The 13,927-nt window shown below is 33.9% G+C and overlaps 1 protein-coding gene across 1 annotated transcript; it reads right to left on the reverse strand.

The window, feature by feature from the left end:
• Positions 1-7,013: 7,013 nt before the first annotated feature.
• LOC136393458 (olfactory receptor 6K6-like) lies at positions 7,014-11,312 on the reverse strand. Its single transcript, XM_066366087.1, has 2 exons — positions 11,301-11,312; positions 7,014-8,109 (listed from the first exon to the last, which is right to left on the reverse strand). Exons 1-2 carry the CDS (start codon positions 11,301-11,303, stop codon positions 7,150-7,152), a joined length of 963 nt encoding a protein of 320 aa, XP_066222184.1. The 5' UTR covers positions 11,304-11,312; the 3' UTR covers positions 7,014-7,149.
• Between the last annotated feature and the right edge of the window lie 2,615 nt (positions 11,313-13,927).

A 13,927-nucleotide genomic window follows, 5' to 3' on the forward strand; every position in this document is an offset into this window, starting at 1 on the left:
GATACTATACATCAAGAACCCCAAAGACTCCACAAAAAGACTACTATAAACAATAAACCAATACAATAAGGTTGTAGGATACAAAATTAATATACAAAAGTCCATTCCCTTTTTATATGCCAACAATAAAATTTCAGAAAACGAACTCAAAAAAATAATCCCCTTCATGGTTGCAACAACAACAACAACAACAAAAATACCTAAGAATAAACACAACAAAGAATGTAAAGAACCTATATAATAAAAACTACAAAGCATTTTTAAGGGAAATCAAAAAAGATACAATAAAATGGAAAAATATTCCTTGTTCTTGAATAGGAAGAATAAATATAGTGAAAATGAGTATATTACCCAAAGTGATATACAAATTTAATGCAATTCACATCAAAATTCCAATGTCTTTTTTTTTAAAATTATGGAACAAAACAATCATTCGTTTTATATGAAACTATAAAAAAACCCCGAATAGCCAAAGCAATCCTGAGGAAAAAGAACGAAGCTGGGGGTATTACAATACCAAACTTCAAATTACATGATAGAGCCACATAATCAAAACAGCATGGTATTGTCAGAAAAATAGACACTCAGACCAATGAAACACAATGGAAAGCTCAGAAATAAAACCACATATATATGGTCAAATAATTTTTGATAAAGGGGCCCACAACACACAATGGAGAAAAGAAAGCCTCTTCAACAAATGGTGCTGGTAAAACTGGAAAGCTACATGCAAAAGAATGAAACTAGACTACAGTTTATCCCCTTGTACTAAAATTAATTCAAAATGGATCAAAGACCTAAATATAATATCCAAAACAATAAATTACATAGAAGAAAACATAGGTAGTAAACTCATGAACCTTGGTTACAAAGAGCACTCTATGAATTTGACCCCAAAGGCAAAGGGAAGTGAAGGCAAAGAGAAATGAATGGGACCACATCAGACTAAAAAGCTTTTGCACAGCAAGAGAAACTGAAAACAAAACGAAGAGACAGCCAACTAAATGGGAGATGATATTTTCAAACAACAGCACAGATAAGGGTCTAATATCCAAAATATACAAAGAACTCATAAAACTCAACAACAAACAAGCAAACAAGCCAATAAAAAAAAGGGAAGAGGACTTGAACAGACACTTCTCCCAGGAAGAAATACAAATGGCCAACAGATAAATGAAAAGATGTTCATCTTCATTAGATATTAGAGAAATGCAAATTAAAACTACAATGAGATACCACCTCACACTTGTTAGATTAGCTATTACCAACAAGACAGGTAATAGCATGTGTTGGAGAGGCTATGGAGAAAAAGGAATCTTCAGCCACTGTTGGTAGGAATGTAAAGTAGTACAATCATTATGGAAGAAAGTATGGTGGCTCCTCAAAAAATTAAAAATAGAACTGCCATATGACCCAGCAATTCCTCTACTGGGTATATACCCTCAAAACTCAAAAACATTAGTACATAAAGATACATGCAGTCCATGTTTATTGCAGCATTGTTCACAGTGGCCAAGACATAAAAACAACCAAAAAGCCCTTCAATAAATGATTGGGTAAAGAAGATGTGGCACATACACACTATGGAATACTACTCAGCCATGAGAAGTGATGATATCAGATCATTTGCAACAACATGGATGGACCTTGATAACATTGTACTGAGTGAAATAAGTAAATCAGAAAAAACTAAGATCTATATGATTCCATACATAGGTGAGACATAAAAGTGAGACTCAGGCACATGGATAAGTGTGTGGTGGTTATGAGGGGGAGGAGAAGAAGGAGAGGGAGGGGGTAGGGGGATGGGAAGGGCACAACGATAACCAGATAGAAGGTGATGGAAGACAATTTGACTTTGGGTGATGGGTATACAACATAATCAAATGTCACAATAACCTGGAGATGTTTTCTCTGAACCTCTGTACCCTGATTGATCTATGTCACCCTATTAAAATTAATAATAACAATTAAAAAAAAACTTCCACATATATTAATGTCCAGGCAAGATATCCATAGAAGAGTTGGTTCTTATGCTTCTCAAAGTCTTCCAAAAAATAGAATAAGAAGCAGTACTTCCTAACATATTTTATGAAGCCAACATAACTCTCATACCAAAACCTGGAAATGACATCACAATAAAAGAAAACTACAGATCAACATCTCTAATTAATACAGATACAAATATTTTAAACAAAATACAAGCAAACTGAATATAACAGCACATTAAAAAATAATACATCATGATTAAGTGACATTTATTCTAGGAGCACAAGAATGATTCAACATACATAAATTAATTAACATTATACACCATATCAACAATACAAAGAACAGAAATCATATGGTTTATCAACAGATGCAGAGAAGGCATTTAATAAGAAACAACGACCCTGTTTTTTAAAACACTCAATAAAATAGGTGTGGATAAAAAGACCTCAACATAATAAAGGCCATATATATAAATCATCAGCTATATTGTACTAAATGGTAAAAAATGAAAGCTTTTTCTCTAAAATCAGAAACAAGACAAGGCTGCCCACATTCACCATTCCTATTCAATATAGTGCTGGAAGTTTTAGCCAGAACAATCAAACAAGAGAAAAAAAATAAAAGGCATTCAGATCAAAAACAAAAAATTAAAGGTTTTATTTTTTGCAAATGACATAATCCTGTATATAGAAAACTCCAAAGACTCCACAGAGAGACTAATAGAAACAATAAACCAATGCAATAAGGTCACAGGATACAATATCAATATACAGAAATCTTTTGCTTTCATATATGCAAACAATGAAACTTTGGAAAATGAACTCAAAAAAATAATCCCTCTTACAGTTACAACAAAAGAAATAAAACACCTGGAAATAAACTTAACAACAAATGTAAAAGATCTATATACTGAAAACTACAAAGCATTATTAAAGGAAATTGAAAAAGGCACAATGAAATAGAAAAATATTTCATGTTCATGAAATGGAAGAATTAACATAGTTAAAATGGCCATATTATCTATGTAATATACAAATTTAATGCAATTCCCATCAATATAACAATATTATTTTTTAAAGAAATGGAACAAAAACTCACCAATTTGCGTGGAACAATAAAAAACCTCAAATACCAAAGCACTCCTAAGAAAAAAGAACATGGCTGGAGATATTGTAATACCTAACTTCAAATTATACTATAGAGCCATGTTAATCTAAACAACCTGGTGGTGGCAGAAAAATAGACACACTGACCAATCAAACAGAATTCAGAACTGAGAAATAAAACCACATATATATGGTCAAATCATCTTTTTAAAAAAGGCAAAAACACACAGTGGAGAAAAAAAGCTCGTCAATAAATAATGCTGGAAAAATTGGAAAGCTGCATGCAAAATATTGAAACTTGACAACAGTTTGTCCTCCTGTACAAAAATCAATTTAAAATGAATCAAAGACCTAAATATAAGATCTGAAACAATAAATTACATTGAAGAAAACATAGGTATGAAACTCATGGACCTTGGCTATAGAGAACAATTTATTGGCATTTAACCCTAAAGGCAAGGGAAGTAAGGGCAAAAATAAATGAGACTATATCAAACTAAAAAGCTTCTGCACAGCAAAAGAAACTGACAACAAAACAAGTAGCCAACAAAATAGGAAATGATGTTTGCAAACAATAGCTCCAATAAGGAGTTAATATCCAAAATATACAAAGAACCCACAAATCTCAGCAACAAACAAGCAAACAATCCAATTAAAAATTGGGAAGAGAACCTGAACAGATACTTCTCCCAAGAAGACATACAAATGGCCAACAGATATATGAAAAAATGCTCATCTTCACTAGCTATTTGAGAAAGGAAAATCAAAGCCACAATGAGATTCCACCTCATACCTGTTAGAGTGGCTATTATCAACAAGACAGGTAATAACAAGTGTTGGACAGGGTATGGGGAAAAAGAACTTTCATTCACTGCTGGTGGGTATGCATATTAGTACAACTATTACAAAAAAAATATGGTGGTTCCTCAAAAAATTAAGAGTAGAACTACCTTTTCACACAGCAATCTTTTACTGGGCATCTAACCCCAAAATTTGAAAACATTGGTACATGAAGACAAATGCACCCCCATGTTCATCACAGCATTATTCATAGTGACCAAGACATAAAAACAACCAAAGTGTACTTTGATGGATGATTGGATAAATAAGATGTGATATATATATGAGAAATGATGAAATTTGGTCATTTATGCCAACATGGATAAACATAGAGACCATTATACTGAGTGAAATAAGTGAATCAGGAAAATCTAAAAACTGTTTGATTTTGCACATAGGTGGGATACAAAGCTGAGACTCATGGACATAGGTAAGAGTGCAGTGTTTACCATGGGGAGGGAGGTGTAGGGGAATGGGAAGGGGATTGGGTGAAGAGTGTAAAGAGGAACAAATATAAGGTGGTAAAATATGATTTGGCTTTAGGTGATGGATATACAACAAATTGACTATTCAAATGATAGATTGGTGTTTGCCTGAAATCCATGTACACTTATTAATCAATGTCACCCTATTAAAATTAATTTTCTAAATACAAAAAAAAGAAAAAAATGATGACATAGTGACATTTACAGTAACATAGCTGGAACTTGTGAACATTATACTGAGTGAAATAAGTAAATAAGAAAAAGCTAAGAACTCTATGATTTCACACATAGGTGGGACAAAAAAACTGAGACTCATAGATATAGATAAAAGTGAAGTGGTTACCAGGGATAGGAGGGTGGGGGGAAGGAAGGGGGTGGGTGTAAAGAGGGAAAAATATAAGGTAATGGAAAGTGATTTGACTTTGAGAGATAGGTATAAAACATACGCAACAGTTCAAAATATTATAGGAATGTTTACCTAAAACCTATGCATTCTTATTGATCAATGTCACCCTGCTAAAATTAATTTTCTAAATAAAAATTTTAAAAAATGATATGATGCATAGTTATAATGAAATACTAACGCCATAAAGAATTATAACATATTGTCATTTATATCAACATGGTTGGGCATTGAGAACATTATACTAAGTGTAGTAAGTTAGGAAACACTACGAACTATATGATTTCAAATACAATGGGATATAAAACTGAGACTCATGAGTACAGAGAAAAGTGAAGCTTATCAGAAGGAGGGGTTGAAGGAAGAGAATACAGTTGTCCCTCGCCATATTGCGGTTCACTTTTCACAGTCTCACTGTATTGTGGATTTTAAAATTGTATGTATCTAATTTTGTATCACAGATTTTTCACTCTATTGCAGAATTTTGCGGTATATAGGTATTTTTATATATTTATTATTTTAATTATTTTTGTGGTAAAATAAGTATTTTCTACCCTAAAAATAAAAAATATAAAAGTATTAATTAAAACATATTAAAAGAACATTAAATTGAAATAAAGCCTTAAAATATATATAAATAATAAAATAAATATAAGGTTGCTACTTCATGAATTTTTGCCTATTGCGGGGATTCTGGAATCTAATCTTCACTATGGACAAGGAACCACTGTAATGTGGGACTGATAAAGGGTGACAGAAAATTTGACTTTGGGTGATGGGCACACAACACAAACAACAGTTCAAATGCTAGGTAAATATTTATCTGAAATTTATCTATGCTCTTTTATTTATCATTGTTACCCCCATTAAATTTAATATTTAGATAAGACATAATAAATCTGAAATATTAAGCCCTTTCACTACTTTCTGTATAATAACTAGTAATCACATTATTCCCTAAACACTATATTTCTTTATAATTCTTCTTTGGTTCTGATAATTGGTGTAGGTGAAAGCTATATAAAATGGGCACAAGATCATGATGAATAAGGGACCTGGCCCTGGGAACAGATACTATTGAGATTCTGCCCTGGATTTTTAATAATATGACTGCATAATTGGATTAGTTTTTTAAACTTTTTGTTTCATGTTTCTCTTATTAAAAAGGGGTTAATATTTATTTTAAAAGACTCTTGTGAAAATAAATGAGACACACAGTTAAGGTTCTTATCATAAACTAAGACACTGTTCAAAAATCTTAGCTCTTACAAATCTCTAAAACTCCTAGGGCTAGAAATTATTTTAGTGATGTTCTAATCTAACACTTACCCAATCTCACCCATTATCAAAATTTTCTTGGGAGCTTTTCAGAAATAAAAATGCATAGGCTTCACTTTCATATTTTCTAAATCATGAATTCTGATGAGTAATCATTTGGAGAACCACTGATGTAACAAACCACATAATTTTACAGACCATGAAATTATACAACTTAGTGGCAGGAAATATAAGATCTGGTCTTTCAACCCCCAAATCCAATAATCTTTCTATGATCCCACAATCACCTGAGGATTAGAAAGTTCACGGAGAAAAGAGTAAATGACTACTGTCACTCATCAAAGATGTGTAATGTTTCATGAAACCACCTTTTGTGAAAAAAAATTTGTTGAATTTCATTTCTTGGGAAAAAAGTATGTAATTGTGGGAGACAGAGAAAGAAGTAGAAACCTCAAGTTACATCCCAGCTCTGTCACTACTTACATATATGGCCTTATACAAGTTGTTAAAGTTCTCTGAACTTTAGTTTCAACGTTTAAATAAAGGTGATGTGTGACCTAATTACATTAGAATATTTTAAATTTCAAGAGAATTTGTATATGTAAAACTTTAAAATAGTTAATTGTTAGAGAAACATAGTGGACTGTTATTGTTATTAATTTTATCACACCATTGGGCCTAAAATTCTATAACACACTGTGTATAGGATGGCTGTTGAATTGAGTTTATGGACCAGCATATTGAACCACAGAAAAAAAAAAAAAACAGAAGCCCAGCTGGGAGAGGGTAAGAAAGAGGCTAGCTTGTGCTACAAAAGCAGGAGAACCAAATACAGTGCTTCAGCTATAATACACATGGTAAAGGCATTGATGTAAACAGGCTATGCAATTACCACCAATGACCTGGATGCAGCAGTTTTTCATTTTTATTTATAATAATAGAACAAATAACTCTGGCTATAGAAAGAAATTATAATAATTAACAAGTCAAGGAACAGTAAAATGACAAACTTCCAGAAAATTTTCAGACTCTCTAGCATCTAGATCTATGTTCCAACCCTACCAGCTCTCTGGGGATAGCAGAAAAGCCTCCTAATAGAATCTCTCATGTCCTTGTTTCTCAAGCTATAGATAATGGGGTTGAGGAAGGGAGCCAGAATAACAAAAGTGACAGCAATTACTGTGTCACAAAACACTGAGTAGGTGGCTGAGAATCGCAAATACATAACAGCTACACTGCCGAAAAACAGCAAAAACACAACAAGGTGGGCAGCACAGGTGGAAAAGGCCTTGCGACGACCCTCAGATGAAGGTATCTTCAGAATCACCACAATAATCTGGATGTATGATAGGGCAATGACCAGAAAAGTAGCCAGGATCGCCACTGCATGCATGGCATCCACAATGACCATCAATGATGTATCTGTGCAGGCCAGGCTCAGTACAGGTGTGAAGTCACAGAAAATCTGCTGGATCTCATTGGAGCCACAGAAAGGCAGGGTAGCAATCCACACAATCTCAGGGAGTACAATGAGAAAGCCAAAGAGGCAGGATCCAGCTGTCAGTTGAATACAAAGTTTGGAAGTCATGATAGTTGGGTAATGAAGAGGACTACAGATAGCTATGTACCTGTCAATGGCCATCACTGTCAGGACACATCCTTCAGTGTTACCAAGGGAATGGAAGAAGTACATCTGCATGAGGCAGCCCGCCAGAGATATTGTCTTCTGCTCACTGACTAGGTTGGAGAGTATTTTGGGGATGGTGGTTGTTGTATACCAGATTTCCAGGAAGGAGAGGACACTGATGAAGAAATACATGGGGGTGTGTAGGACCATGTCCAACTGGATGACAATAAATATCACTAGGTTCCCAGTTATGATAAATCCATAGATGATAATCAGTAGAATAAAGAATAATAGGCCACCTTCATGCAGATGCAAGAACAGAGAGAAGATAAACTCCGTGACCATCGTCTGATTTCCAGCAGCCATAAACTGTGACACCTGTGAAAAGAAGGAAGGAGACAAAGAAATACCTAAAATTGAAATGGTGATTATTCAATGAAAATTGCTTCCTTCTCCAGGAATCAGTTTCTTAAGCTGACTCTGGAACTCTAAAAGAGCCAGTTAGAAATATCTCTCAGCTGCACTTCTATGATAGAAAAAGCTAAAATATTTGCTTTTGAACCCCTAAACAAAATTTTTTTTAAATATCTTCAATTGATGCATAAAAAAAAAACTGACCCATAAATTTAATTCTCTGGAAATATTTTCTGGAGGTCCAGTCCCTTATTTATTAGTTTCCTCCTCACTCTCTGTCCTCTTGTTTACTTTTAAAATGTGTATCTTTCTTCCAGCTATTCTCTCCTTCTGTTTTTTAGACAAGTCATTTTTTAATAAATATAAAGTCACTGTCAGAAGTTGTTCTGGCAATAATCCTTCATGAAACTCTTACCCATCTCATCTAGCCCTGATATCTAATCTGACACTGGCTAAAATGTTCATCTTTCTATCTCTGCCTCTTTTTGTTGATTTCATTGTAACATCTCTGTTGTTCATTAAGTAATAAACTCTCAGATGTCAAGAAATAATATTTCTTTCATTCTCTTTTTTTTTCTCTATAATTCCACTTTCTCCTCTTCTCTCAATGGTTGATAGTGATAGTTGTGCAGACAAAGCATCTCTCTAGAACCACCTTGAACCTAAATAGTGGCTGTTGAAATTTGGACAAACATATAACTCCTCCTCTTCTTAAAACGCCACTCTTAAGACCCACAGAAAGGAAATAATTCTGGGTTTAAAAAAAATACTTCTATGTAACCATGGCTACCTTCGGATGGAAGTGTCACAAAAATCTGCTGCAATACAAAGTAGAACAATTTTTACTGGTTGAGGAGAAAAACAACAATTAAAAAGTTTGCAATGCTAATTACATTGATAGCACAATGCATTCATTACCTCTTACCTTCACTATTTTAACATCTTTTTCAGGGGACTTCTTACCTTCAACAAGTTATTCTACAGATAAACATTCCTAAGCATGGTTTTTACTGTCCCTATTTTTTAAAATATACATTTAACAGCAAAGCCCAAAGATCTTATCAGATATTCTTTGTCATCTCTGTCTGATTCTTATTAAATTAAACAAAATTTATATTGATGTTAGAGAAAGAGAATGAGGGAGAAAGAGAGAAGGAAACATCAGTTTGTTGCTTTACATACTTATGTATTCATTGGTTGAATCTTATATGTGCTCTAAGGATCAAACACATCAACTTGGTATATTAGAACAATGTTTTCATCAATTGAGATTCCTGGCCAAGGCATCTCTCTGCTTATTATTCATTTTTAGTGCCAAAATATTTTCCACATACTTACAAGCTTGGTCAAGTAACATTTTTCTGCATTTTGATTTTTGTTCTTGTCCTTCTTTCCTTCCATTTTCTTGAATTCATTCTGTTGCCAATGCCCATTAAATATTCCAATTATCATGAAAGTCTTATTGATCCTTAGTGCCAGAAGTAAACATTCTTTCCTCTGACCTTTGAGAGCTTTATATGTTCCTCTTTCATGATTTCTAACACATCCTTCTTGCATTTTGAATATCTGTATATAAATAAGCATAATCTCCCTCAAGTAGACTGAAAGCTCCTCAGAAGGAACCATAAAAGACAAGTTATTGAAGAGTTCCCATGTAATGGTCATGAGACTAAGCATTTTACATATTTTATTTCTACCTATGACAGATTAATATTGTTTTATAGTGTAAGGCTGGTGGTTGTGGCCATGCAGATTCACATTAAATTCAGGCCGATGGTAAAGGAACTGTGGAGCCAGAAAATGGTGAGCCATACCAATTTTTTGGAGTTTCGCATAGACAGGCAAGCCAAAAAAAGAAAGAAAAGAAAAAAATAAAAACAAAACAAAACAAAACAAAGGTCAGCTGTTTTCTCCGGGTATAGGTAGAAAAATTGAGAAGCATAGAAGAGAGATAATGTGTCCAAATTCACATAACCAGAATCCAAAACAAAAACTGGAAGCTCAGTATTTTATTTTTTATAACAGTGGGAATTTTAGGTCCAGATTTTTTAGTCATTCTGTTTCCTGTTCTGAATACCACTAAAAGTTTAGAACTCTGTGGGGTATGAGATTGGAGAGCTAATTTTCTGTTTGTTTATTTAAGTCAAAAACAGAATAAAGTCAATACATTGCAGATTAGGGAAATCACTTTATGAAGGATGTCTCTTGCCTTATGCCGTAAGCTTGAAGGAGAAAAAATACAATAGATGGGCTTTCAAAGGGAATGAGCAATAGTACTTAGCAGACAGGCAGAGCCTGCATAGGGAAAGATGTGAGAGATCTGGAGTTCTCTGACTAGAGTGACCAGCCACTTTTTTGTGTTTTCTTTGTTGTATTTTCTCAGCCTAAATACCGGAGAATAGACATGCTAATTAGTCATTACAGAAAAGAGGTCAACAAAGCAGGAACTATGGGGGCTAAGAGAAAATGGATGAAAAAGCTCTGTGTTAAGTGGCCCATAAAGGGTAAACAGAGTGGCTACCTTGTTTCTCTGGGTAAGACCTTCTTTCTTACTAGTAAGGCTGAATTATTATTCATCATTCATATATTTATTAAATTAACATTCATATGCTGATTGATCTGCTGCTCTGTGTCAAACACTGCCATAAATTCAAGGGCTATATAAAGTTGAATAAAACATTATTCTTGCTTCCTTGCTTCTGAAAAAACATTTAAAAAAATTTTTAGAATGACAGATAATAAACATTGACATGGAATTTAGCCTACAAATATTCCTTGTCTAGTAAAGAGAAACTTGAATTAGATTTAGTCTTTGAACAAAAATATTAAATTTTTTGTGACAATTTAAGGATGCAGAATTCTTTGAAATTCAACAAAGTTTTAGTGTTGGGAAGACCATAGATAATATCAGTATCTTCATCTGTTAACTGAACTATATTTTTTCTCATGTTTCTTCGAGATTTACTTACTCATATAACAAAGCTCAACCATGAAGTTTTATTCCATATATTAAGGAAATTTTACCCTGAAAAACTATGGCAAATCTGGGTCCAGAAGGATTAGTATTTAAGGCAAGTATTGGGCAACAGTAAAGTAGTAAAAGGTAGATTAGCAGTCTGGATTGGATAATGCCCTTTCAATAGTTTTGTACTTACCATGTCTTTTGAGTACCAAAAAACACTCCCAAAATCTCCACAGCAACCTGACCTCCTTCTGCTAGTTTGTCAATGAGGATATAAGTGCCTCTGAAGAATCTCCAGGGAATATCTAAAATGAAAGTTTGTCTTTCCTGAGAGTTTCTCTTTAGATGATGCAGTATCAAAGGAAAATGATGTGACTCATTCTCTTAAGGGACAGATTAGGGGAAAAGTATCACATAGTTAATTAGACATTCTCCAGGGTCAGGTCTCAAAAACTTCCAGGTAGTAAAATAATCTTGCGTTTCATAAAGGAGTGTAAAGCTGGATGGAGGTTAGGGGAGTACCATAGATATAGGTGTTGGAATAGACTTCAATTAGGACCATGATTCTCTGGAATACAATCAATAAACATTATCTTCTTCTCAGCCTTTCCCTCGTTTATTTATTATGCCTTTCATTCTTTCTGCTGACATACTACTACTACTACTACTACTACTACTACTACTAATAATAATAATAATAATTTAAAATACACATGACCTCATTTGATTCTTTTTATTTATTTTTTAACAGAGACAGAGAAGGAGTCAGAGAGAGGGATAGATAGGGACAGACAAACAAGAACGAAGAGAGATGAGAAGCATCAATCATCAGTTTTTTGTTGCGACACCTTAGTTGTTCATTGATTGCTTTCTCATATGTGCCTTGACTGTGGACCTTCAGCAGACTGAGTAACCCCTTGCTTGAGCCAGCGACCTTGGTTCCAAGTTGGTGAGCTTTGCTCAAACCAGAGGAGCCCGTGCTCAAGCTGGCAACCTTGGGGTCTCAAACCTGGGTCCTTCCGCATCCCAGTCCGACACTCTATCCACTGCGCAACCGCCTGATACAGCTCATTTGATTCTTAAAAGAATAATTTGTGTGCTTAAAATGGTTAAGATGGTAAATTTTTTTATATGCTTTTCACCACAATTAAAATAAATAAATATATATATATATATAATGTATGAAGTAGACAAGATAAGAGTTATTTATATTTTGCAGATTGAAAGATTTGAAGAAGTTAGAGGCTTGCCCCAGTTCACATAAGCAATACAAAGCAAAAAAAAAAATGAATCTTGATCTTCTGAGTTCCAGTCTAGTTAAACATTAACTTTATCCTTTATTTATAACTCTACTGGTTATTCTCAAATATATATTTTCTATCTTTATCTTTCACTTAACTTGCAGTATCATTTAACAGGATTTGGTTTATCTAAGAAAAAGAGAGAAAACAAGGATGGTAAAAGACATTTCTAAAATATTGCTTATATCTCTAGTCCCATTTCCTTTTTCACTCTACTCCTTGCCTTACACTATAAATCTCAAGAGCCAAACTGATTCTAGTTATATTCTCACAATGCTGGTTTGGTTCATTGTTCTTTATTTTTGTGTTTTTCCCTGTTTATCCCTTGTCCTGGAATTTCAACTCTGCCTTTATTTTCACCATCCAAAATACATGCAACATACTTTACCTATATTCTTATAAATCTTTTAAAATTTAGCACATTATCCTATCTTATAGAAACTTTTTTTCTGATCTCTAGGCTGGTTTGGAGGTCTTTCTTTTATGATTCTAATGCTTTTAATGCATACATGTGTTGTTAAATTTACTTAGTTATATTTTTCTATTAAAGAAATTTGATGATTAGAATTATATAGTCATAATTGAACCACCAGTGCATAGCCCAGGAACTCACATGGAACTCAAGTAATGCATGTTTAATAGAAGAAGATAAATGAAAGTCTAGAAGTAAAAATACAAGAACAGTGTTTATAGGATATTAAATATGTTTGGTTTTAGTTAAAGGGCTTATAGAGTGAAGTATGGAGAAATAGAATAAGAGGGTCAGAAAGTGTGGATTGTGAAGGTCTCAAATGTGAGGCATTGAGCTTTTAAAAATATCATCTTAAAAGATCATTAAAGATAACATTACATTTGAATTAATTTCAGGTACCACTATTGACAGATATAGGAACAGCGGGAGGGAAGGAGGGAGAGGGGAAGGGAGAGGGGGAGGGGCACAAATAAAACTAGATAGAAGGTGACGGAGGACAATCTGACTTTGGGTGATGGGTATGCAACATAATTGAATGACAAGATAACCTGGACATGTTTTCTTAGAATATATGTACCCTACGGAGCTGGGATAGATATGATACAAATGTCACTGTGAGCTTCTTCAAGACCGGAGAGAAGGGACTAAAACCCAGCATCTGATAAGCCATCAAGATGTGTCTTAGAGCCCCTGCAACTCCAAGATCTCTTGCTAAGTCATACTCTGATTCCAGCTATGTCGCTTTGAAGCTTCCCTTTTGTGACAAGCGCTATCACTGAAACAGGCTGGTTTTATAAAGCCTGGTCCCCGGAGTGCCTCACACGTGATGACTGAATTTTGATGACTGCCACAAGGTGGGTCGTAAAACAGGCTTTAGCGGGGAGAATTTAGGCATAGGTATCTGAGAGTCTAAAAGTGTTTTTATCTCACTGGAATCTGATTACAAATCCTTCTTTTCTAATTATACAACTAAAATATAATACAGACGTACTGTAGAAAATAAAAAAAATTATAAAGAAAATAAATGTCACAATAAATCTGCAAATA

Source organism: Saccopteryx leptura, chromosome 2 (assembly GCF_036850995.1).
Source record: "Saccopteryx leptura isolate mSacLep1 chromosome 2, mSacLep1_pri_phased_curated, whole genome shotgun sequence".
In the NCBI taxonomy this organism is placed as follows: Eukaryota; Metazoa; Chordata; class Mammalia; order Chiroptera; family Emballonuridae; genus Saccopteryx; species Saccopteryx leptura.